The sequence below is a fragment of the Oryzias latipes genome, chromosome 12 (genome assembly GCF_053564925.1).
Source record: "Oryzias latipes strain Hd-rR chromosome 12, Olatipes_Hd-rR_3.1".
NCBI lineage: Eukaryota > Metazoa > Chordata > Actinopteri > Beloniformes > Adrianichthyidae > Oryzias > Oryzias latipes.
The window spans coordinates 29703390-29727593 of NC_136248.1; the positions used below are offsets into that span (position 1 = coordinate 29703390).

Sequence of the window (24204 nt, forward strand, 5' to 3'; positions counted from 1 at the left end):
TACCTTTGGTTTGTCTGAAGATTAATAACCCCTCTTGTTAAAGTAAAATATGTCCAACACAAGAGGCCCTCAGCTCTCATGTGCCTGCCTAGCTGTTGGACAGGACAAGTAAAAAAAAAAAAAAAAGTCTGAAAGAAAAATCACATCTCTTTAGGATGGCATTGCTGCCATGGAAACTGGTCATGGATATCACATTATTTTTACAGTATTTGGGAGTTTGGCTACGTTTCTGTGAATTTACAAGGGTGGACAAAATTGTTGGTACCCCCCAGTTAAAGAAAGTCCACAATGCTCACTGAAATGACTTGAAATGTTCAAAAGTAACAATAAATTAAAATTTATTGAAAATTAAATACTGAAAATCAGCCATTACTTTTGAGTTGTTGATTAACAGAGTTATTTAAAAAACAAACTAATGAAAAAGGGCTGGACAAAAATGATGGTACCCATAACTTAATATTTTGTTGCACAACCTTTTGAGGCATTCACTGCAATTAAACGGTTTCTGTATTTGTCAATGAGCCTTGCACCTGTCCACAGGTAATTTGGCCCACTCCTCATGAGCAAACTGCTCCAATTGTCTCAGGTTTGACGGTGTCTTCTCCAAATGGCATGTTTCAGCTCCTTCCACAGATGTTCAATGGGATTCAGATCTGGGTTCATAGAAGGCCACTTCAGAATAGTCCAAGGCTTTTCTCTTAGCCATTCTTGGAGGTTTTTGGCTGAGTGTTTTGGATCTTTGTCCTGTTGGAAGACCCATGACCTGCCACTGAGACCAAGCTTTCTGACACCAGGCAGCACCATTTCTATCCAGAATGCCTTGATAATCTGGAGATTTCATTTTACCTTGTACAACTTCAAGACACCCTGTGCCAGATGCAGCAAAGCAGCCCCAAAACAGAACTGAGCCTCCTCCATGTTTCACAGTAGGGACAGTGTTCTTTGGTTGAGTGCTTCATTTTTGAGTCTATGAACATAGAGCTGATGTGCCTTACCAAAAAGCTCCAGTTTTGTCCAAAGGACATTTTCCCAGAAGCTCTGTGGCTTGTCAACATGCATTTTTGGAAATTCCAGTCTGGCTTTTTTATGATTTCCTTTCAACAGTGGTGTCCTCCTTGGTCGTCTCCCATGAAGTCCACTCTGGCTCAAACAACCACGAATGGTGCGATCTGACACTGATGCACCTTGATCTAGGAGTTCACCTTTATGCCTTTGGAGGTTGTTCTGGGCTCTTTGGATACAGTTCCAACTATCCGTCTCCTCAATTTGTCAACAATTTTCCTCCAGGGAGGTTGGCTACTGTCCTGTGGGTCTTAAACTTCTGAATAATATGTGCCACTGTGGTCATAGGAACTTCAAGCTGCTTAGAGATGGTTTTATAGCCTTTAACTTTACCATGTTTGTCTATAATTGTGTTTCTAATGTCCTGGGACAATTCTCTCCTTGGCTTTCTGTTGTCCATGTTCAGTGTGGTTCACACCTTTTCACCAAACAGCAACGTGACTATTTGTCTCCCTTTAAATAAGCAGACTGACTACTACTACTACTACTATGACTACTGATTATGGTTTTGAAAACAGCTGTGATGTCAATTAAAGGACATACCTGAGTTCATCATGACCCCCTGTCTTATATGGAGGTATCACCATTTTTGTCCAGCCCTGTTTCATTAGTTGTTTTTTTTTTAAATAATTCTGTTAATCAACAACTCAAAAGTAATGGCTGATTTTTATTATTTAATTTTCAATAAATTTTAATTTATTGTTACTTTTGAACTTTTGAAGTCATTTGAGTGAGCATTGTGGACTTTCTTTCTTTAACTGAGGGACACCAACAATTTTTTTCCACCACTATAAGTGAGAAAAATGCCTGTTTGAGGATAAAAATATACTGAAATGTTTGTTTGGTTTCCTTCTCAGAACTGGACTGATATAAAGCTGTCCAAAGATGATCTTTATTAGGATGGATGAGTAAATGTAGTGACTCCAAGATAATATCTTGAAAATATTTTGGTTGAAAAGTAGACCTGTATTAAAATGCTATTATTAAAAAAATATCAACCAATCTTTACTAAAAAATACATTTTGAATTTCTTTTTAAAGCATTTCTTGTATTTTTAAGGCAAAAAAAACCTTTTTACCCTAAGAAATTTATTATAAAAATTTGACCTGTTCACAGTTTGAACCTCTCGTTATGTAAAAGCTTTTTTGTAGAATTAAATAACGACCCTCTTTTTCCTCCAAGCATTAACCGAAAACATTGACATTAAGCAATTCTCAGTGAATCAGGAATGGAATTGGTCCAGTTTGGCAGTGAAACCCAGCCACAGTGAACAGGAAAAAATGCTCTTTAATGTTGCTTCGTGTTGGGATTTACATAAAGATGATAAATAAAACAGTAATCTTATTCTCGAGCAAAAGCGTGTCGCATTTCAGAGTCTACTGTTCCCTCAGATTTGCTCCCAGAGGGAAGATTTTCACCAACTCCTAAACATCAGCCTCCGTTTGCGTCTCCTGGTTCAAAGTAATTAGCTCTTCTGTGGGATTCTCTCTCGACGCCTCAGTTTCTGCTCTGATTTCTCCTCTGGCAGCCGCCAGCACGGATGAGAGCGGCGTGCAGGCGGACAGCTGTCATCGCCGCTCAATCCAGAGCTGATTTTTCCTCTGCGGGAGCGAAATTCAACAGATGAAGGAATTCCCAGAGGATCACGTGACGGATGACAGAGGAGGAGGAGGAGGAGGAAAACACCCCAAGATCTCAAAACAGACCTCCAATACTCCTGACAAAAACATTTCCTTTGAACTGAAACCAATCGGTTTAAGATTTGACGATTCGAGGCTCCACAAAAACCAGATTTAAATCCAGGGTAAAACATTTGACCTGCTTTTAGGGAGATCATTTAACTGGTTATTGATGAAGATGTTGGGAAGCAGAGACATAATTGAGCTTCTGTTTCACAGAACTGACTTCATGAAACATTACAAAAATGTAAATCAGTGTTTCAAAAAGGTTTGATTGTATTTTTTATTCATATTATCTCTAAGTATGGACTGTTTTAATATACTGTTTATTGAATGAAAAAAAAATCTACGTATTTACATTAAAACTACAGAAAACTACGATCACAAACACTCAAAAAAAAAATGTTTTCACATTATTTTTCTTACAGTGTTTACTAAATTTAAACAAATAATTCTTTGAATATCTTTTGATTTTATAAACAGTACAAACAGAGATACACAAAGAAATCAAAAAGTGTTGATTGTTACAAAATGATAAGAAGTCATCTTTAAAATATTAATAAGCTACAAACATTAAGGGTTGAAATGTTTTGAACACAGAAGGACTTCAGTCAATGTAGAGTTTGAAAGAAAAGCGATGAGCCCAATTTCTCAATATATTAACACATTGTCTAGATCCTCATTCTATCCCTCAGTGTTTTGAAACCTTCTCTAAAATACTCTATAAATGTAAAGTAAACAATACAAGACATAAAAAGACATAAAGTCCCATTCCAATCATCTTTTGATCTATTTTCAAAGCGTTCCCAGTGGTCCATTAGTTTGAATTATGCCGTATTTAGCCTAAACCCTAAAAAACCTGTGGACGTTTTTTTTTTAGGATGTAGTTTCTGCAGAGCGGCAGGAGTTCCCTCTTATATGCTGTATGTCCTTCATCATCAGAAAATGCCACAATAATATGTTCAAAACACCATTTTCATCAGAGAGGGGCTTTAAGAACGTTTTTACTTTGAGCTTCTTTGATGGTTTAACAATGCAAAACTAGAAGGAGCTGCATTTCCAGAAGAAAATGCAGGGTTGAATGCTGTATTGCTGAATGAAAGCAGAAATATGATGAAAAAGCTGAACATTGTATAAGTAGAAAGTCTAAAATAGGTCAAACATTGTAGAAGGACTTAAGCATGAAAGCTGAAATTGTTGAAAAAATAGCTGAAATGTCCTGGAAATTCCTGGAATATTTTGAAAAGTTAAAGGACCAAAAGTCAAAGGTGAACATTGTAAAAGTAGAATGACCAAAACAGGTTAAAATTTGTAGACAGAGATAAGCATTAAAGCTGGAATTGTTGAAAAAATGGATGTACTGTTGAAAATTTGAAGATGATGCTAAAATGGCTAAAAGTGCTAGCATCAGCATCATCAACTGACTCAAAAAACCACATTGTTTGAGAGTATCATATTGGTAAAAGCTACATGTTCTTAGTTGACAGAAAATCCACTTTTTTCAAAATGGTGGCTTTTCTATTAATTTTATCTCCATAGCAAACATTTTATGTTTGGGTCGGCATGGGATGAGGAACAAATCGACGTCAGTTTCAGACAAATCGGAAAAAGTAAACCTTTGGACGTCCTTAGCAACGAAGTTTGTTTGCTAACCACGCCCACATTCCTTATATGTCCAGATCCAGTGAATTTCAATCTGTTCAGTTCCAGCCATGGATGAAGTTTATTGCAATATTTGCTTCAGATTTTGTCATAAAAAGGCCACCAACAGTAGGTTGTGTCGACATCCCATAACGATTTCTAAATGTATTGTATAGTCCAAAGCCTTGTGATCATTTTAATGTTTGAACTGTGTCTCTAGCTAGAAGTATGTTGAAGTTATATTCGTTTAAAGAAAAAAAGTCTTCAGATTTGAAAAACACAATATGGCTGCCAAACTGTCTCCATCCCATATTGACTTCAAACCTTGATGTTGTAATCCAAAGCACTGATTATTGGAAATTAAAAATGGAGTCACTGCCTCTACTAGGGGATTTCCTGTTTATTGCTAAGCCTCAAGATTAATTCTCTCAGCTATTCATGTGCCATCAAACAAAGCACACTCATCCATGAAAAATGGCAAGACACATTGATCATCAGCTAGCTAGCTGTATGACACAGCATTATTGTATCATTTAACCACTAACATATGTGGTGTAACATGATAGTCACTTCTCGTAACAGCCACCTAACTCATGGTTTGGGAATCAACACTTCCCATGAGCCTTAGCAGCCGTGGGCGACGCTTGTTCACAAGATGGCTGAAGCACATGTTTGAACTGCAGCTTCCAGCTACGAGGAGGAAAATAAAAAATACATCAAAACTAACTTAAATTTGCTCCCACTGTTTTTTCTAACATACATTGAAACGTCAAAGCTTATGAGTAACCCCACCTCAAAGAAAATTCTTCCATGTAACGAAATCTAACTGAATTAGTCAAACTCAATTTTATCAAGAAAGGCAAGGTAAAAAAAAAATGCAGCTAAAGTTGTAAGCAAGCCTCAAACTCTGCATGATAAACCCCCTAACTAACCCATTGAGCTAACACTTTTGTGCTGATTAAGTGCAGCCGGTATAAATTAATCAGGCTCGTTGTGTATCATCTTATTGGGAGAGGCCGAGTTGAAACGATTTCATGCCACAGTTAGTTTTTTTACGTAGAAAAAACAAACGAAAGTTTTCACTTTTGAAAAGTCGAAGGACCAAAAGTGGTGGTAAAACATTTGTGGAGGTAAAAAAAATTGTAGAAGGAGTTAAACAAGGCCCGAAATTGTTGAAAAAATGGCTGAATTACTGAAAATTTGAAGATTTGAAGGAAAGGAATGAGCTGAACTGTTTCATACAATGGTTAAAGTAAGCAAAAACCTGTAAAAGAAGTTAAGCACAAGGATTCTCTATGTATTTTAATGGAGCAAAAAATCCTGGAAAATCCTGGAATATCTTAAAAAGTTCAATGATTTGAATGACCAAAAGTAATAACTGTAATAAGTTGAAAGAGCTCAACATTTTAAAAGTAAAATGGTAGAAAATTTTGAAGCGTCCGAACCGGGTGTCGAACCGGGCACCTCATGCACCATAACATCCCTATGCATTTTAATAGGGCAAAAATTCCCGGAAAAACTGGAATATCTTAAAAAATACAAGGATTAGAAGTACCAAAAGTCATAGCATCAATAAGATGAAGGAGCTGAACATTTTAAAAGTTGAATGGTTAAAATAGGTTCAAAATTGTAGAAGGAGTTAAGTGCCGAAAAACGGCGGAAGATAGCATAAGAGAAAAACAAAGGGTTGAATGCTTTACAGCATTTACAGCATTCAACCAAAAAGAAGAAAATGAACTTTCCAGTGAGCTTAGTGATGGAAAAGCTACTGGTTTCAAACTAAAGGGGTCCACCGGGTTGTTCTGGACAATTCTGGAGCAGAGCTCCTAGGAGAGATGCTGCAGACCCATTTCATGCTGGAGAGACTTGAAATGAACATTTTACCCTTTAGAAAATGTCCTTCTAAATGTTGAAAGTCCTTCCACGGCCCAACTTCTAATGGGTTTTCCTTTAAAGGAAAGAAACAAGTCAGTTCAGGTGCGGACCAGGGAGGGAGAGGTGAACACATCAGACTGTTGGTCTGAATCTATGAGTTAGCTACGCGAAACGCTGCAGCCGTTCATGTCTGCATCGTGTTGGTTCACCTCAGCCATCAGGGGTGATGGCGACTACGAAAGAACAGCAGCCCGAAACAGTTTGACTTAAAAAAACATCTGCATCAGCTGCATCGGAAGGCGCCCCCCCTAAGGTCTCCACTTTCTGCTGCACCTGCAGGTCGGCCCGATCAACAAACGCCTCAGAGATGTTAGCAGAAAAACACCCACTGACAAATCTGAACCAGATGGGCAGGCGGAGGAAAAGAAGAGGAGGGAATTGATCGCACATTAAAAGGGAACGCTCTTTATCCCTCCCCCCCATTCCTCTTGGGAGGTATGTGAGCCAGTCTACCATGGCTAAACTGCAGCGCAGCACAATGCTGCAGAGATTAAGTCTAGCCTATGTCTTCTGATAACCCGCAAGGCTATTAGACACAGAACCGTTTGAAGAGAGTGTAATAAAGGGATTACAACACTACCAGCAGTCCAAGAGAAGACAGAGGAGAACGAGGGGGAACAAACCCAGTTCATCGAGAAAACGTGTCACATTTGTCTTTTTGAAAAAAGCCCCAAACGGAAAAATCTGACAAAAAAACCTAAACAGCAGAAAAGCCTGACCCACGTTCCCGTCGACTTTTAAATGTGACAGGGGGTCGGCACCTTTCAGAGCCGTTTCCAACAAAAGATTCAGAGCTACTCAGGCCGGCAGTATCTAAAGTTTTAGTCACAACTGCCCTGAGGGTGCAAACGGGCTGTCAGGGGGTGAAAAATGGGCAAACCTGGACCGGCTACACAATTAAATATGTAAACATCAAAAACATTTCAGAAAACAGAATGCATACAGGCTTACAGTGAGATGTCCTTTATCATGGAAGTGACGTTCTAAAAATATAATCACAGATGTCTTCCCTCACCACACATTACATACACGTTTCTCAGACAGATGTGAATTTTTTCCCCCAATTTTTCTCTCTTGGTTAAACTCTCAAAGTTTTAACCTCTATGGAAAAACAAGTACAGGAATATAGAATGATATCATTCTAGAGATAGAGATCTATACGATCAGAGATTATTGTAGATGAGGCAGGCTCAACGCCTTCTCTACAGGAGACGCGACAAGGAGGAGATTGACAATGAAGCCAATGAAGATGGAGAACACAATGCACTGTTAAAAAAATAAAATAAAAGCATACAAAACTGCACAAAAACAAATTGATGAAACTGCAAGACTGCAAAAGTGAACCACGTTAAAGGGTGAGACCACTTTAATGTGTAAAGTTGGACTTTGTAATATGGGGGTCAATGAGGAATGGCTCCTTTTTGCAACCTGCCTCCAGAGGCTTTGAATAAACTGGAACATTCATTTGTTGGGTTTGGATTGACCCTTGACCTTTTAACATCGGAGATGTCGCCATAACACACGCTCTTTGACTGTCTATTGGCTGATTTAGACATGGAGATAAATGGCTTTTTATATTGGGTTTGCGTCACTGCAAAGCCGCTATAAAAAAGCTTTCCTCCGCTTCAGAATCCGCTGAAATTGTTGAAATTGTTGAAGAGTTTCCGCAGTTGATAGAATGTCAACACTGGAGGTAAAGCTTCTGTGTTAAAGGGTTAAAGTATAGATAAGCTTTGACAACTTCCTTTGCATTGGGTTTCAAATTTATTCTTACCACAAGTTATAATAAAGTCAAGTTTAATGTTAATATGTAGGTCCTAAAATAATCCTGTATTAGGAAAGATTATCTTTGATTATCTCTGCATTATTGCACTCAATTAATTTAAAGAAATTCTTAAGATTGATCAAGTTACCAACGACCCAAAAGCACAAAAAAGTCATGTGTTTTAGATCCATTTCAATACGTGAATATTTATGCACATCTTTTATTTATACAGTGTGTGTGTGTGTGTGTGTGTGTGTGTGTTGGCAAATGACTCATGCTTGCTATTCTTTCTCCCACAGGGAGATGAGTCAGAACGAGAGAACAGGTGGAATAAATTCCATTCTGTGACACAAAGGTTGTCCCGGTTGTCTAACAAAGAAGATCAAAACAGTATATCCAGAAAAAAACAGTGTTTTGCAGCCATTCGTTAACAGACACGCGTCAGAAGGTACTAATTAGAACGCATCGCTCGACACGAGCGCACAAACACACAACTTTCCCCTAGATTTGCAGCGATCACACCTCCTACTCTCATGCAACCAAATACCTGGTGCCATGACAACTCGCTGGCTGCCTCTCAAGCGGGATTTACAACTAAAAGTGTCACAAAAAGGCACTGTCGGTGCTGAACATTTCATCAAGTACTTCACTTTGTGAACCTCACATCGCTTTTACTTAGCTACGAAATTCAGATTCACCTCCTGAACACTGACTTCTAGCTAAATTACTGGAGCTTTTTCAAACTAAGCTTTCTCCGCAGAAAAAGACGTAACATTCATTCTTGAGAAAAAAATCGTCTTTCTTATTTGGACAAAAGGTCAGATCATTGTCAAAACCACTCTGTGTAAAAACATGTACCAGGTATGCCCATCGATACAAGAGCAGTTTTTCAAAAAAGGGACATTTGTGATGCTCTTTTCGTCTCTCTGTACCACTGTAAAAATATCCCTTAAAGCTTTTTGTACCACTTCCTACCCGTTTCTGCTGTCAACACATTCAGATCAACATGTTTTTCTTCACCAAAATGCCTCAAAGACACTTTTATTACACATACCGTTGCACACTGCCCTGCAGATTTATGTACCACAGCTGCTTTTTCATAATAAACACAGCAGTATTCTGTGGTGCATCAAATAGAAATAGAGATAAGAATTGGTACGTGTGAGAAAATCAATGATTTACAGATGTAGATAAAATAACAATATATGGAGACTTTAGTAAAGAGAGGCCCAATGACATAAAGCAGGATAAATATTTCTTCCCAAACTCCTATATCTGTGTCTACATCATTGTTTGTTATTAAACTCAGAGTCTAGCAAGTGTGTCATAAAGTGTGTTAAAGATAGAAACAACTTTATTTGAATTCCCTCACTACTCACTTACCCCTAAAGCTGGGTCTTCAACTAAGATTAAAAAAAAAAACAATATGGCAATTTAAAAAAATTCTTGAAGTTAAGATCCGAAATAAAAATTATTTCTAAATATTCAGTGTAATATATTTTTAAGTTGCAGAGGATTGGCGGCACATCTGCATGTGATTACTATCCAACTCTCACTTCAAATGAATTTAGTACAAATGAAAAACTTTTTGACAATATAACATAAAACACATGGAACTGTGCGACACACACACACACACACACACACACACAACACTACCTGGACAACTGTGGACATTACCAAGGAAACTAGATGAAAGGATCCATGAGCCCTCGTTAGCTTCTTCCACAAATCAAACACCTCCCCTGAAGAACGTAAATTTGAACAAATGTTTGAAATGTTCCAGTCTATCAGGTTTGCATTTCAAAACTGGAAAATTCTGACTTAATTCTGCCTTTGTGTAGGACAAATTCCTAAATATCCCTTTTACAAGTTTCCTCAGTTCAGAGACGTCTTCAGCAGGCTGGCAACTTTATTTGATTGACCCTTCATTCTCTGTAAAATATTTGCAGCTAGTTTAAACGTAGACTTTGTCATTAAGATTTTCCCTTGTCAAAGTGGATGCTGACTTCAGCGACCTCCAACTTTTAAGGTGTGACGGATTAATAAAGCAAAATAAAACCACACAACCGTTGTAAAACTGGTATTTTCAGAATATAATATAAACGTATTATTGTTGTGAGATTATGTGAAACATTCGAGAGTCAGTCGCTGCATATCATGCAGAGTGAGAAAAGCAGCTTTGTGCTGATATGCAACACTTTACAGGAGCTTCCATAATCGATTATCAGTAAATCAGCTGATACTAACACAGAGTTAAGTGGCATTGCGAAACACATTTCTGCGCACCGTTGGAATTCTGTCAATTCAATAAATGCTTGAAGAGTTGCTGTTTATTTTGTTGTCGCCAACAAAATCCCTTGTGTTAAACAGTTAACAGCATCATCAGGAGCTCCACTAACACGTATGTTGCTGTTTGTGAGTCCTTTTTGTTTACATGACAATAGTGCATGCAGTTGTGTGACTGTATGGTTTCCGGTCTTGCATTAAAACACCTCAGACAAATGGCCGCTCATGACATGCCAGCCTTTGCATTTCTTGATCTCTATGATTGTTTTATGCGTTTATTGACGTGGCATGCTTTCATTTTCAATCAGATAGAAATCCCTAGAACAGTTAGCAATACTGTATCTCATGATTCCGTATCGTCTTTCAAAATCCTTTGTTAAAAACTAAGGATTGTAGTCCTTCATGGGTTCTTTTTTTGTAATTATGGACAAAAGGCAAACATACCTTGACTTTGATCAATTCTAGAAGGCTCAAATTTCTGGTTTTAATCCGCATTAAACAGTTTTGCTAAGCTGTAGTCTTTTTGGACACTTTAAATGCGGTCAGAGGAAGGAATTGACTTGATCTTTAAAGGACAGTTGGATGCGTTTTCTGTTAAATCAGTTTAATATTGGAGTGCCTTATTTTAGACTAAAATGTGGTGTTAATGTTAATAATACCAGAGCTGTCACTGGCTACAGTATAACCCCAACTCTTTGAACTACCCTCTCATCTACCGATTACACAATAAGTGTAAGTCTGACCCAAAGCCACTTTTCCCCTGCCTCAGAATCTGTTGGAATTACGTTAATTGCATAAACAGTTGAAGAGTTGCGGTAGTCAAACGACTGTCTTCACTGAAGCTAAAGCTCGGGTGTTAAAGGATTTATAAGAAGGTTGACTGCAATATCATCCTGAAATTGCAAACACTTACCGAGCCATCCAGCACCAGAGTTGGGGACGCACATGTCTGTCTCGGCGCTGGGCAGGACGAAGCCCACCACGAAGACCTCCACGCCGTCTGACATGAGTGCCAGGCCCAGAACGAAGAAGAGCTGCCACTGGAACCTCCCATGGCCACACTCCTGCATGATCAGCTCGTACTGCTGGGCCAGCTCCTCCTCGTCCGCCTGCCTCTCGTTTTCCAGCTCCTTCCGGCTCTTTGCGCTGTCGGAGACCGGCTTGCCCAAAGCTACCTGACTGTCCTGCACCTTCCCGTCGTTGTAGGCTGGAACACCTTGGTACTCGCCCTCGTAGATCTCATCTTCATCGTCGTGGCCCTCTGTTGCATCACTGGAGGCCCCGTCCTCGTCATTGTCTGCATTGTTTGGGTAGGTGCCATCTTGCTGAACGTAGTTGTTGTAATTGTCCTCTTCCTGATCATCGTTATGGAATCGGTTGTAGCTTCGATGAGCTGAGTATTCGTCCGAAGCCCGATCCACAGCTTTGCTGAGGTTTTTGGCAGCGTGCCGTTTGGCTTCCTTTGCTATGTCCTTGGCACCTTTGGCCAAGGAAGTCCTGTTGTTATGCGCTTCATCCATCTCAGCACAAGGAAAGTTGGCTCTTTAACTTCACTTCCGTTGCACTTTTATTGCACGTCAGGGAGAGAATATAAGCTTCCTATTTTTATTTGGGTTTATGATATTTCTTTTCCAAAACCACAGACAGATTCAAGGCAGAAAATGGAGCACTGTACAAAGGAGCCAGTTAGACAACTGACGATTTAGTTGAACTGTCTGATTCCATTGAATGGGAGTAATTAAACTGAGCTCTAACAGAGGGGGGGGCTCCTCAGTCCTGTTGAGTTTGAGTGACGGAAACCATCAAATCTGTAGGAAGAGCAACAGAAGAACAGGTTTAGTTAGACTCAAATCTGTTCCAAATCGCCTGATTGATACAAAATTCAAAACAAAGCCATTCACTGTATCTGAGAACTGAGAACTGGACTTGGTGTCCCCCCCCCCCCCCCCCCCCCCCTGGCGTTCCAAACAGAAAGAACTTGCTGACTCCAAGAAGCCAAAATCCAACAGACTTCTATAGACAAATAAACAGCGGTTACTTAGTCATTCTGTTTGTCAGAACTATTCTTGCTTTGATACTTTTTTGAAAACGTTCTTGATAATGCTTTTCTTTTCTGTAGTTCAAGTTATAAACTCACTAATTAGATGCCTCGAGTAAGGTAGTGGAGCCCGCTGGCCCCTCAAGTTCAACGTTCAAATCGTTTGACAAATTAGGTGTAGACAGCTTTAGAGTGGTAGGGGTGTGGCCTTCCAACAGCGCTTGCCAAAAAAAAACGTTGTCTGAAACAGACTTCAATCAATTACTGCTTACTGATGACATCTGGCTCCAAAAGGGTGGGGTCTGTACCGCGAAAAAGGCGACTAAATTGACTTAATTTGGTTGGACCTGGAAGTAAACTATTTTTTGGTTGACGTCACACTCACTCTGTCCCCGTTCTCAGATTCAGTCAATGAACAAAACAGATAAATGTTGGGTTAAACTTATTTCAAGCCACCTCCAAGGTTGACAGTTTATGACATTAGCAAAATATCAGTATAAAAATACAGAAAAAGATAAATAGTTAAATAAAAGCTGCAACAATACGTTTTCAAATCTGAACCTGAAATAGAAGTACCCCATGTTGCAGTTCCTCAAATGACAACTAGAGACTGGTTTCAAGTTGGAGTGATTTTCATCTTTACACCTGTCTTTTAGACGTTACCCTAAAAGTTACATCTCTGTACAGACATTAATATCTTTATGTTTGTAATTTGTTTTCTTTTCTTAACAACTAACATCTAATATCTAACTAATATCTAATGCTTCTGTACTGAACTTTTGGCCACTTTTCATGACTTTGTCATATATAGTGAGTTGTGTTTTTGTTTCTTCAGTCAAGAGATGTTTGAGAAAGTATTACATTTTATTTGAATTTTTGGTTTTTGCCACGGCTGTTTTTCAGATGTTCCTTTTCTTGTTTAATTTCGGGATAAAAGATTATTATTATTTTTAATCCTGGTATCTTAAATTCTTACCCATTGAGGCATAATAATAAGCAAATGTTTAACTTTTTCAGAAGCTGTTACAGATTACTAAAGGTCTTTTTTTTATTACAAAAATAACTGCAAAAAAGTCATTTTTTTACTTTTTATAGCATAAATCTAAAAAGGTTGCCTCAATATTGGCTGTCTAGAGGTGAATGAATTGTTCTCAACTGATAAAACTCAGATTTTTACATCAGATCTTCATGATATCCGTTGTGTTTATGATAGAATAATAATAAAATTAGAAGTAATCTATAAATGACACCATTAAAGTCAAATTAGAGTGGTAGAACGCCCACGCCAACACAGTTCATTGACAATGAGCGATGTACTTGAGAGGTGATAGGTTTGTTTGCCGTCAGCAAAGCTTCCAATCCAGGAACAGAACTCTTCTAATAACATCATGTACTTGAAGCCCTTTGGATTCTATCCAAGACTGAAGCAATCAGAAAATTACACAAAAGCTGCAAAGGGTTCACGGTCCGTTGAGCTCCATTCACACATTAGAAACATATGTCGCTACACGGAGCGGCCATAGATTATTTTTGCATGAGTAACTGGTTTAGGTTCAACTGGAAGCGGTTAAAGCACAGTTCCATGAGGATCTTTCCTCATATTTAAATGATGTGCATTGGGTTTTTGTAGAGGAGCTGGAATATTTGCCAAAAAACACATGCAAACTTCAAAAAGAAAGCCTCCAAAAATGGTGCATCGGACCGTCTTTCTGCTCACTTCTCAGCTTTGGTGCAACATAAACCCTTCCTCTCCATGTTTTTGACGAGGTAATATGTGTCAGCCTGTATGGGTGAGTCTCCTGGGGGCTCCCCCTACCATGACATTAACATCACCCCCTCCCCCCCAAAGAACTGTCAACCCACCAGTTTCTAGGAAAAAGCTCTGGACTCTCTGCAATTGCCACCAACAATACAAACATATAGGACTAATATAGTCTGTAATTCTCAATGGTGGGAATAATTTTTTTATTAAAAAATTTATATTTACACTTCGTCTGTGTCAGAGGTGCAGAGATTATGAGACACATCCTGATGAAAGTGCTTTATTTGTGTCCTAAAGACAGAAATCTCCTCTAGATGGGCTTTTCTGTTCTTATATATGACTCTCCGGGTTGGAAAGAACACGCTGAGGTGTTGAGTCTGGGTTAAAAGCACCGAGTCCATGGCAGGTTGATGTATGGGGCTTCTTCTCACCTTTGCTCAACAGATTTAGATAAAACATCAGTTGTGTGTTATCGCTTGAGCGTTTAAGCGCCAGGGGCTCTGCAGCGACAAAAGCATCCCAAGAGCTTTTGGTGCAATGCAGTAGTCAAATGATGTGGGAAAAGTGTCCTAACTAACTTTGAGTGCGGGCAGATGATGAGACGCAAACTCCCCAAGGCCATGACAGCATCTGCGCGCCGTTAAAGAGACGTTTCAGGGAAAATGCAGCTTTGTTTGGAGGAGACAGTCCAGATGTGAGGAGTTTTAGTCTGGATTTTTCCCTCAGTGGCAAACGGAGGAGCAGAGAAAAAACAAGCCTAAGGTTTCATTTTCCACCTGGTTTGGTGGGTGCGCATGTTCACCATGGAGTAAGAGTCAGCTCAAATATAATTTACTTTCCATAAGTTCTATAACTCTTTCTACAGTGGTTAGTTAATCAGTCAGTCCATTTATTTGGACTGTAGAGCACCTTGTAAACAACATGCATGGACATATTTTAAGTAGGGAATGATGGCCAAAGAAGTGTGCATCATCAGAAATTAACAGGCTGAACCACCCAATGAGAAACGGGGGGATGGCTGCTTTTGCAAATTTCATTTTTTTAAATTATTTTTAATAGATATTTATTAACATGAAGAATTTCTATCAAAATTTGGTAGCCTTGCTTCCCATTTTTTCCTAATTTGTTCTGTCCAACAGCTGAGTAAGAAGAGCTGAAGGCCTCTTGTGTTGGACAGATTTGTCAGGTTCGTTTCAGGAGATCTTTACGATCGTCAGATGTTTGGTTTTTTCTCTAAATCTACGTGTTTCTTTTCATGAACTTCCAATGTATTTATAGATGATATTGTTGTTAAAATGGGTTTTTCATGTTGTGGACGTTTGATTTCGATCCTAAACATCTTCATGAGATTGACAGGTTGTGGTAGGAGCCAACCAAGTTTTAAAGGCTCCATTTTGAGTTGCATGACCCTAAAAAGGTGCATTTCTTTCTCAAATGTGATGATTGTGTAGTTGAGTTTAGTCTTTTACTGATGTTTTGTTTTGAGTTGTCCCTTGTCAGTCACTCCTGTCGGGTTAATCCTAGCTGTTTCTTGTCCTTAGTGTCTTATTTTCAGTTCTCCATGATCAGATCACCTGCTTAGGCACCAGATTTATTGCTTCCTTAGTTTCGTCATGTCAAAGTTTATTTATTAAATGTTTGGGTTGCCGTCACCAAGCCCGGTCTCCTGCGTGTTGAGTTCTACACACCACCAGTTCCTGACACTCTAAGTCTTTGCATTTTTATCTTTTTGCTTTTATAGGATAATTATTCCCAACCTTCCTTTTGTTTTTCTCGGGTTCTTCACATATGAGTGATCTGAGTTGTAGTTTGTTTTTTTGCTGCAGTTTCAGCCGTGACAGAGGTTTCTGCACATAAAAATGATCAGACAAATGGCTGATTTGGGAGGAGATCAAAGGAGAATTTGTGAGACCCTTTCACGCGTTCACTGGGATTTTTTTCAGGTGAAAACGTTTTCCTTCATCTCAATTCCCTCTGCATTTTTTTGCTGGATATTACTGCTACTATTTATGGTGCTAAACTTAGAGAATGACGATGAATTTTTGCTCTGTTCCTCCACCAATTCTGATGAATTATTTGGTACATTTTTGCCAAAACATCTTGGTTTCTGACATTTAAAGGAAACTCCTTAAGCCCAAACTATCACACCTCTGCAGCAGATCTGGATAGTTTGTATGAATATTTTCCTGCACAAAAACAATGTGTGACTCTAAAGCCAATGCATTTAAACAAATATATATAACACATGTACTTGAATGTCAAGTGATTTAAGGTTCTGCAACTTTGTCTGCTTGTGATCTTTTTCCAGCAGCTGAAAAACAGCTCATGAGTAGTTCTGTCCGGTCCAACTCATTTAAACACCTAAGTGGGTTTTAAAAAAGGGCCAACTCGTCATGAAATTGTCTTTTTTTTAATGATTAATGTGTCAGTAAAGCTAAAAAAGATAACTACATTTTTAAAATACAATCCTGAGAGAAAGCTGGAAGTATCTCCGCTCGCTTCAAAGTCATCGTCTCGACAGTTTTTAAAAGATCTGCCTCTGCTGTTGACATTTCTCATTATTAACGATAGGCTATAATTCCTTCTCCGTATGCAAATGGCCATTGATGCTGACATTTAGGAGTATTTCAATGCAGTTTGCGGTAATGAGATTCTTGAAAGTCCAGTCCTAATGTGAAAAACGTCACCTTTTCTCAGAAGCAGAGAACAAAACTGTTTCCTCGAGAAATCCTCCAACCTTGTCTTCACCGCTGTAAAAAACAAAGCTGATGTGAAGGATGCTGCGGGTATTTTTTACGCCAGCGGCCACTTCGACGGTGTTGATTGGGGTTAGTGCAGGAGAATTCTTATGATACAAATTTTGCAATCAGCACAAATCTTCTGGGCTCTGAATCAGCAGTCTGCAGAGGCAAGAAATGATTTCCTTGCAGTCGTGCTGTCACGGCCCGCTGACGCCACGCAGCTACGTTCATTAATCACTCCCAAACCCAACTACAGCGGTAGCACACCCACGCATGGCGCCAAAGTGCACGTCTCTGTGCGTGCTCAAACAGGAAAAAAATAAAAACTCTGCAGGACAGGGTGCCTTCACTTTCTTCTGAACTGGCAAACTGCAAATAGAAAAAAAAAAGAACATGCAGCTCTGAATAGCATCAGCATGCGGCATTCTGGTTGACAGTATGTGCATTTCAGTGGCGTGTGCGAAGCCCTACGGGGTTTCTTGGGTGTCCACAGATGGCTACATTGCACATTTGATTATGCGCATCATGTGGATACAACCCGACGCCAAACTCGGGGACACAAGAAAGCCTCTTGAAGTCTGCCTACCTGCAGATTAACCATTATAAAGGAAAAGCGCAGGTGGGGTTTAGAGGGCGGGGCCACTGGAGGGGTTTAAGAAAAGTGTGGAAAACATGTAACCCGTAAATGAATTAAAAAAGAAATGTGGTGAGGTTCATAAAAATTCACTTAAAGTAGATTTTCATGACTGCAAATATTAACCCTTAACTTAACTACCAAGACTCTTCAAACATTATGCAGTAATAAGAATTCTGACGGGTTCTGAGGCTGAGATAAAAAACAGCTTTGCACAGAGATGCAACATTTCACAGCAGTGATCAACATGTTCCAAATCAGCACAAAGTCGCTTTCTACGCTTAAAAATAAGATGGAATTCCATTAGTTTCGTAAAAGGCCAAAGAGTAATGGTAGTTCAAAGAGTTTTGGTTATTTTGCTCTCGCCGGTGACGTCTTTGGTTGTTAAAGGTTGAACACCACAACTTTAGCTCCAGTGTTGACATCTAACTAATCCAACCAGTTCCAGAGGAAACAAACAGATTTCTCAACAAAGCACACAATTATGTCTTTTCTGCAACTTGGAAGAGGACATGGGAATCTTTTCAGTAGTTCTCTTGTCTTTTCAAAGAAGCTTGTACAGAATCCAGAACATCCCAATGGTCAATCTCCACAAAATCGACAAACAACAGCCCAGAAGCAGCTTTCGAGATGCATTTAAAGTAGAACAACTGCCAGTGGAATAGAAAAGAGGACATTCCGCCTCAGACTCAGGCCTTCCAGCTCTGAGATTCACTGAGCACAAATGAAGAAACATAGAAATCCATAACTGAGCAGATGCAGCGAGGGAACTACCAAACGGGCTGCTCCTAATGTGGGATCTCCTCCTGCTGTGCACACACACACAATCACACACAATCACACACACACTCACTCACACACATGCTCAGAGCTGCCTGGTAGCCTGTATGTAATTATAGCTGTGAGCGGTTACCAACTGCTGGAGCTTGGCGAGAAGCTGTGGATTCTCCATGTCGATGTTTAGCTGCTGATTTGATAGAAACTTTGTGTGTGTGAGTGTTTATATATCTCTTAAACGACCAAGGCCTGACAAAGCGTCATGTTCAAAAAACCTTTTAAAATTAGGTAAAGAATTGTAAGTGATTTTAGAGTGTACAGACGGGATCAAACCTTAACTTTTAGATGTTTCAGATAAAGATGCAGTGGCTAAATGGTAAAAGATGTCTATTGGATGTATCTGCATCCACGCTCATGTGTTTTAATATCACTGCAAACATCAGCTATGGGGGGTTTTAACTTTATTATTTTATTTTCTAACAAAAAGATTTTCCTGTAATCCCTACCCAGACTAATACGCAAATTATAACTAAAAAGACTGTCATTGAAAAAGAAAAGGGACATGCAGTCAGGGGAGACTATCCTCACCTACCATTAGGAGATGTATACTAACGATAAGATACATATTTGTTTTCCTATCTGCCCTACATTTACAATGCATGTGTCACTCTAATGATGGGTTGAATGCTATAAAGTATTCAACCCATTGTTTTCCTGTCTCGCTTTCTTTATTCTAGTATCTTCCGCCATTTTTTGGCACTTAACACCTCCTACAGTTTTTAACCTATTTTAACCATTCAACTATTAAAATGTTCAGCTCTTTCAGCTTTTTCCAGCTCTGACTTTTCGTCCTTCAAATCCTTGAACTTTTCAAGATATTCCAGGATTTCCAGGATTTTTGCCACCATTGAAATACATGGGGAAGCCTTGGTGCGCTGATTTCTTTTATGTTTTTGTGCTGTTTTCATTTAATTCATTGTCAAACTAGAGGATCTTTTTCAAATTGCCTTGATGAAAATAGGAAAAATATCATAAGACTCAGGAGGCCTGAGCTGGCTGTCTTTCCATCCAGCAACGGCGCTCTGTCTGCTGCCAGCCAGCCAGCCGCCAGGGTGCCCAGCGGGTTCAGAAAACCGATGCAAACGGTCTACCTGTGCACAGTTGTTGGTCATGTGACTCATTTACATAGAAAATTCTGTTGAGATTCCATTGCAGTTTTTGGGAAAAATGTCCCTTTTGATGCGCCTCAAAAATATCCTCCTGGCGCAAAAACGTTTTTTTAGATAAATGCAAGTTTCATTTTTTTTTTTTTTTTACTACATTGACGTATTTCCATTAGGCACATTCATAATTGCAAATCCAATCTGCAATATCATAGTCAATGGAAATGCAGCGTTCAAGAGGTAAAAGTGTGGAAATAGGTGGGGATTCCCAATAAGCTCACTCCTCCTTGGCAACAGTGGTTGCCATAGATACGATGACTCACAGCACTGTCAACTGTTTTCAACATGGCGGCGCCCATATGATTTGGAGGTAAGGCACTGGCGTTATCTTTATATTATGTAGGAAACGGAGAAAAACATATGAAGGTGCGCCAAAGTCACTTGCTGCAGTAGAAGGATCCTTTTTGACACAGTGTGTATTTTATTTTGAAGGGAACTTGTACTGCTCTCACAAGTTTACATGGTTCCATATAGAATTGTATATATTTCTATATTTCAAAGCTACATGTTATAAATAAATGGTTTAACGCTCACAAAAACATCGTTTTTTTTCTTTCTAAACTTTGCGGCTCTTACATGGTCCGTAAGAACTTAACCAAGAGGTTCTTTAAGTCTTAAAGGTTGCAGTACTGCAGTTTAGATCGATTGATAAGCGCCGCACATGCTGATGCCAAACAGGCAAACCAAATTAAATATTCTTTTACCATTAATGTGTAACTTTCTAGTGTTTTAATCCCTCTTTGGTGTCTGAAGGCAAACCAAACTAAAGAGGGTCAATTAGCTTTTCATCATCCCCCATCCACTGGAACTGAACCGGGGTGTCCCAGTCTGAAACCAGCTGCATCTCTGTAAGTCTTATTTGTTTCCTCTGCTTTCCTTTTCGTCACCTTTCATTCATTTTTGACATAGATTTCAGCCAACAATTCTCCCTTGTGGCAAACTGAATGTGAATTGTTGACTTTTCTGTGAGATTCAGTCAGAATCAGAACACAAAAATACAGGACTGATTCAGAGAGCCCCCACAGGCAAACACTTTCCCATCATTTTCGAGAGGGAACTTTAAGGGTTCCCGCCTCAGCAGAACCCATCCGTCACTTTCCTCCCCTTTGTTTCAGGGAGCTCAATGAATCACCGCGGAGTCTTTTGGCGCAAGTGGCGTCCCATAATTAGATTTGTCCCGCTGCCTGGGAATCAATCCTCCCGGAGAGATGCTCAGACGACGCTCAGCGCGCGCACTGCAGCGCCGCGCGCGCTGCCTCCTGATTAATAGATGCCTGCTCTGCTCTGCAGATCCGCACTGATCATCACGAACACGGGGTGCCACTTCACAAAAGTCCCCCAAACTGTTTTTATACGCAACATTTTCTCCAAAAATTGCGCGAAAAACTTAAAATTATTTTTTTTTGAAAAATTTTCAAAGTTATCTGAACTTTTCCTTCAATCAGACGCAAACAAATTGTTTCATCTCACTTTAAACTCGTCAAATCATCAGGTAAATTCCAAACCAGGAGATATTTGGGGCATATTTGCGGCGCTGGATGAGAGGAAGTTGAGTTTCTAAAGATGAAATCGGAGACTCACGTTCTGCTCCGAAGCATCGCCGCGCGGAGGATGAGCCCGGACCCCCCCGGTCTGCGCTGTCGTTCGGCCTCACAGAGAGGGAGTCGGCATCGCGGCGGGATTTCTCTCTAATTTTCGTTCTTCGATGCAGCGGATTCTTCTGCTGCAGTCAAAGAAGGCAGCGCGAGGCTGGAGGGAGGCGTGAGAGCGACGGGGGGAGGGAGGGAGGTAAGGGAGGCAGGCGACTCCGCATTTCCGCTTCAGACGGTCCTATCTGAGGCGAGCTGGACGCAAACACGAGCGCTGCGCTGCCTGCATCCAGCCCGATGCGCATCAGGCTGGATGCAGGCAGCGGGTCCTTCTGCTGGATCCGTGACGCGCAACTGAACGAAACGACAGAAAAACACGTGAAATTAACCGCCTTTGTGCTCAAATAAATCCATTTCCAGAGACCAGAAAGATGTTTTAATCATTTTTTGATTCAACAAATTAGAAAACATGAGACAAAAACCCCAAAGAAGAATGTTTCTGCCACAAAAATGAATCCTGATTAATTATATTCAAAAGGATGAATCCAAAACCTAAAATCTTTAGTCTAATAGAAAGACCTGTTTTTTAAGCAGGAACATTGGTTTGATTGGCAGCTCAGACCTGTTCATGACACAACAGACAATAAATCTAAACTCAAACACGATTTAAAGGACCTATTTCATGCTTTTCCTAAAGTCCCCCTCCGATGAAAATCACGTTTTTTGAGTTGTTGACATGTACTTGTGGCATTTTTCTTACGAAACAGAACAAATATAATTAATAATCATTTCATTTGTGCATTTCTGACTATTTCTCCTGTTAGATCGCGGTCAACCAAACGGGCACAAAGACGCTCGGTTAGAATGAATGAGCTGTGATGTCACAGTGGCCCAGGAGCGCATGCGCATCGCGCAACCTCCCTGAGCTGCTCCGTCCAGCGTGCACACGGTCATGTTCACGCGTTTTAAGTGCGTCCAAGGCTGGATTTTGTTGTTGGCCGCACGTATTTCAAATTAGACTCAAAGTTAAAGTCCCAAATGTGTTTTCTGCATTTGTGTTCTGTTTGTAGTTAGTGGGCTTGCTGTCCCGCATTAACCAGAGAGGGTAAAGATTAAAAAAAAGAGGAAAATCGGGGGATTTTTTTAAATTATTGCCTCGATGAAAATAGGACAAATATCATAAAGTTTAGGATATCCACGCAGGCTTGCGTATGCGATACGTATCCCAATACGCATCCCACGATACGATACATATTGTGATATTGTACACATTTTCTTTCTTTTTTTAAAAGTATGACTTGGGAAAAAACTCTAACTTAATTTCAATACGTCTTCCATTGTGATCAAACGGTCAAATTCAGTTTATTTAATGATCACAATGTTGAGCACAGCAACTGTATCTCATATATAAGCTGTTTTTACCCAAGCAAATTCATAGTGCTTTTATTTTGGTAACTTGAAATATATAAAGGGAACAGTCAACATTAGGATTAATCTAGGTATCTTCAAAGGATGAAGAATGTTTTTGTGCACCTGATACGATCAACTTTAGACTATAAATCAGAATTATTAAAACTTTCTTAGCATTAAAGTTTTTTTTTACCAGTTCTTTTTTTTTAATTCTCCAAGCATCACATTCACTCAGAACTATTTAATTATATGTTGCAAAACCATTTTGACCAATTCTCATGAATGTATGATATGAGGTTTAATTGATTTCTAATTACATGCCTTGGTGAGCACATCATTTCATGCTAAAACAACAACAAATGAGGTTGTTTGCATAGTCTGCTTTGGAATTCATCATGATGCTCCGCTTTGTTTTCTGTGTAATTGAAGGCTGCTCTCAAACTGCAGCTCAAGGCTCCCACGCAAACACACCTTTTATACAATTTTTACTTTGAAAAGTAGATAATTGCTTGTTTTTGGCAGAATCTTCTACCAATGAGTAAGCAAAAGCAACAAAGTGAGGGGAAAAAACAGACACATTTATGGAAATGATTATAAAAATTATGCTGCAGGTGCAGGAATCTCGGACACGCTCAGGATTCACTTTTATTCTAACCATCTGGCGCCGTGAAATCCATTTTCTTCCTTCTGCAAACACTTCTTTCTGTTTTGTTGATGTACTTTTACTTTGGGACAGAAACAGTGACCGTTTTGGTCCGGTTGTTCCGCTCCGAGCATGGAGCCTGTTCAGACCGAGGAGTCCCAGAGCGAACCAGGGCAATCAGTCCGATTGGAAACGAACCAAGACCACCTCGAAAGATGGGTCGAAGAGCGGTTTCTGGTCCCGGACCAGGATCCATTTCGGTGTATTAAGAAAATTCTTGGGGGGAAACGAACTCTGGTTCACTTCGAATGAATCAAATGTGTCCAGTCTGAATAAGAACGGAGACATCAAAAAATCTTCCACATCAGATGCCTGCTAGGGTTCCTCATTAGATCTTACTAATGTCTTGTTTCAAAGATGGAAGTTCGATTTAGCAAACCAGTGGGAGACATCGGTCCATTTTCTTACTGGTGCTGGAAGCAGGGAGTCGAGAGAATCCTTGCTCCACCTGTTACTACACGGAGCATGAAATGAACCGCTTAAATGTTTGTATCTACATGTATCATCACCAGACCTCATTCCATTTTTCTCTTCTTTCTTTTAAAAAATCTCTGAATGCTGGTCATTCAAGCTCCCTCACGTTCTGAGGCCCCAGCTGGGACGTCTGCAGGCGTTGAGATAACACCGAGTGCAGTTAAATGACGAGAAAACGGCGTCACATAGGTGAATTAGCTCACTTAATCTAGAAGGAGGTGAAGGCTTTTAAAAGAGGAGGTTCCAGCAGGATGGGAGGAGGAGCATCAGATGGAGGAGGCATCAACAGCAAAAAAACAACAAAAAAAAAAAAACGGGCAAGTGACAAAGTCGTCAATTTTCTTTGGCTGAAGTTTTTAATGCAAAAAGCATCAAAATAAAATAGTATTTACCACAAAAAGCCTTCCAGTGTTTGCTTCCTGTAAAGAAATGTTTTAGATCAGCTATTCCACAGTGAATGGATATTTGTCAAAATCCACTAC

At 39.7% G+C, this 24204-nt stretch overlaps 1 protein-coding gene and 1 long non-coding RNA gene across 2 annotated transcripts in view; one reads left to right on the forward strand and one right to left on the reverse strand.

Moving 5' to 3' along the window:
* The window catches only part of LOC101167134 (synaptic vesicle glycoprotein 2C), a 54268-nt gene extending 32800 nt beyond the window's left edge, over window positions 1–21468 (reverse strand). The window contains exons 1-2 of the mRNA XM_023960723.2: window positions 21128–21468; window positions 11285–12179 (exon numbers count right to left, since the gene is read on the reverse strand). Coding sequence (XP_023816491.1) covers window positions 11285–11891 — 607 coding nt within the window. The 5' untranslated portion in view covers window positions 11892–12179; window positions 21128–21468. The remainder of the gene's footprint in view (window positions 1–11284; window positions 12180–21127) is intronic.
* On the forward strand, window positions 19791–23959 carry LOC144996485 (uncharacterized). The gene is made up of 3 exons (XR_013659426.1): window positions 19791–19856; window positions 20300–20394; window positions 23820–23959. It is a non-coding gene; the product is annotated as an uncharacterized LOC144996485 (long non-coding RNA).
* The last annotated feature ends 245 nt before the right edge of the window (window positions 23960–24204 follow it).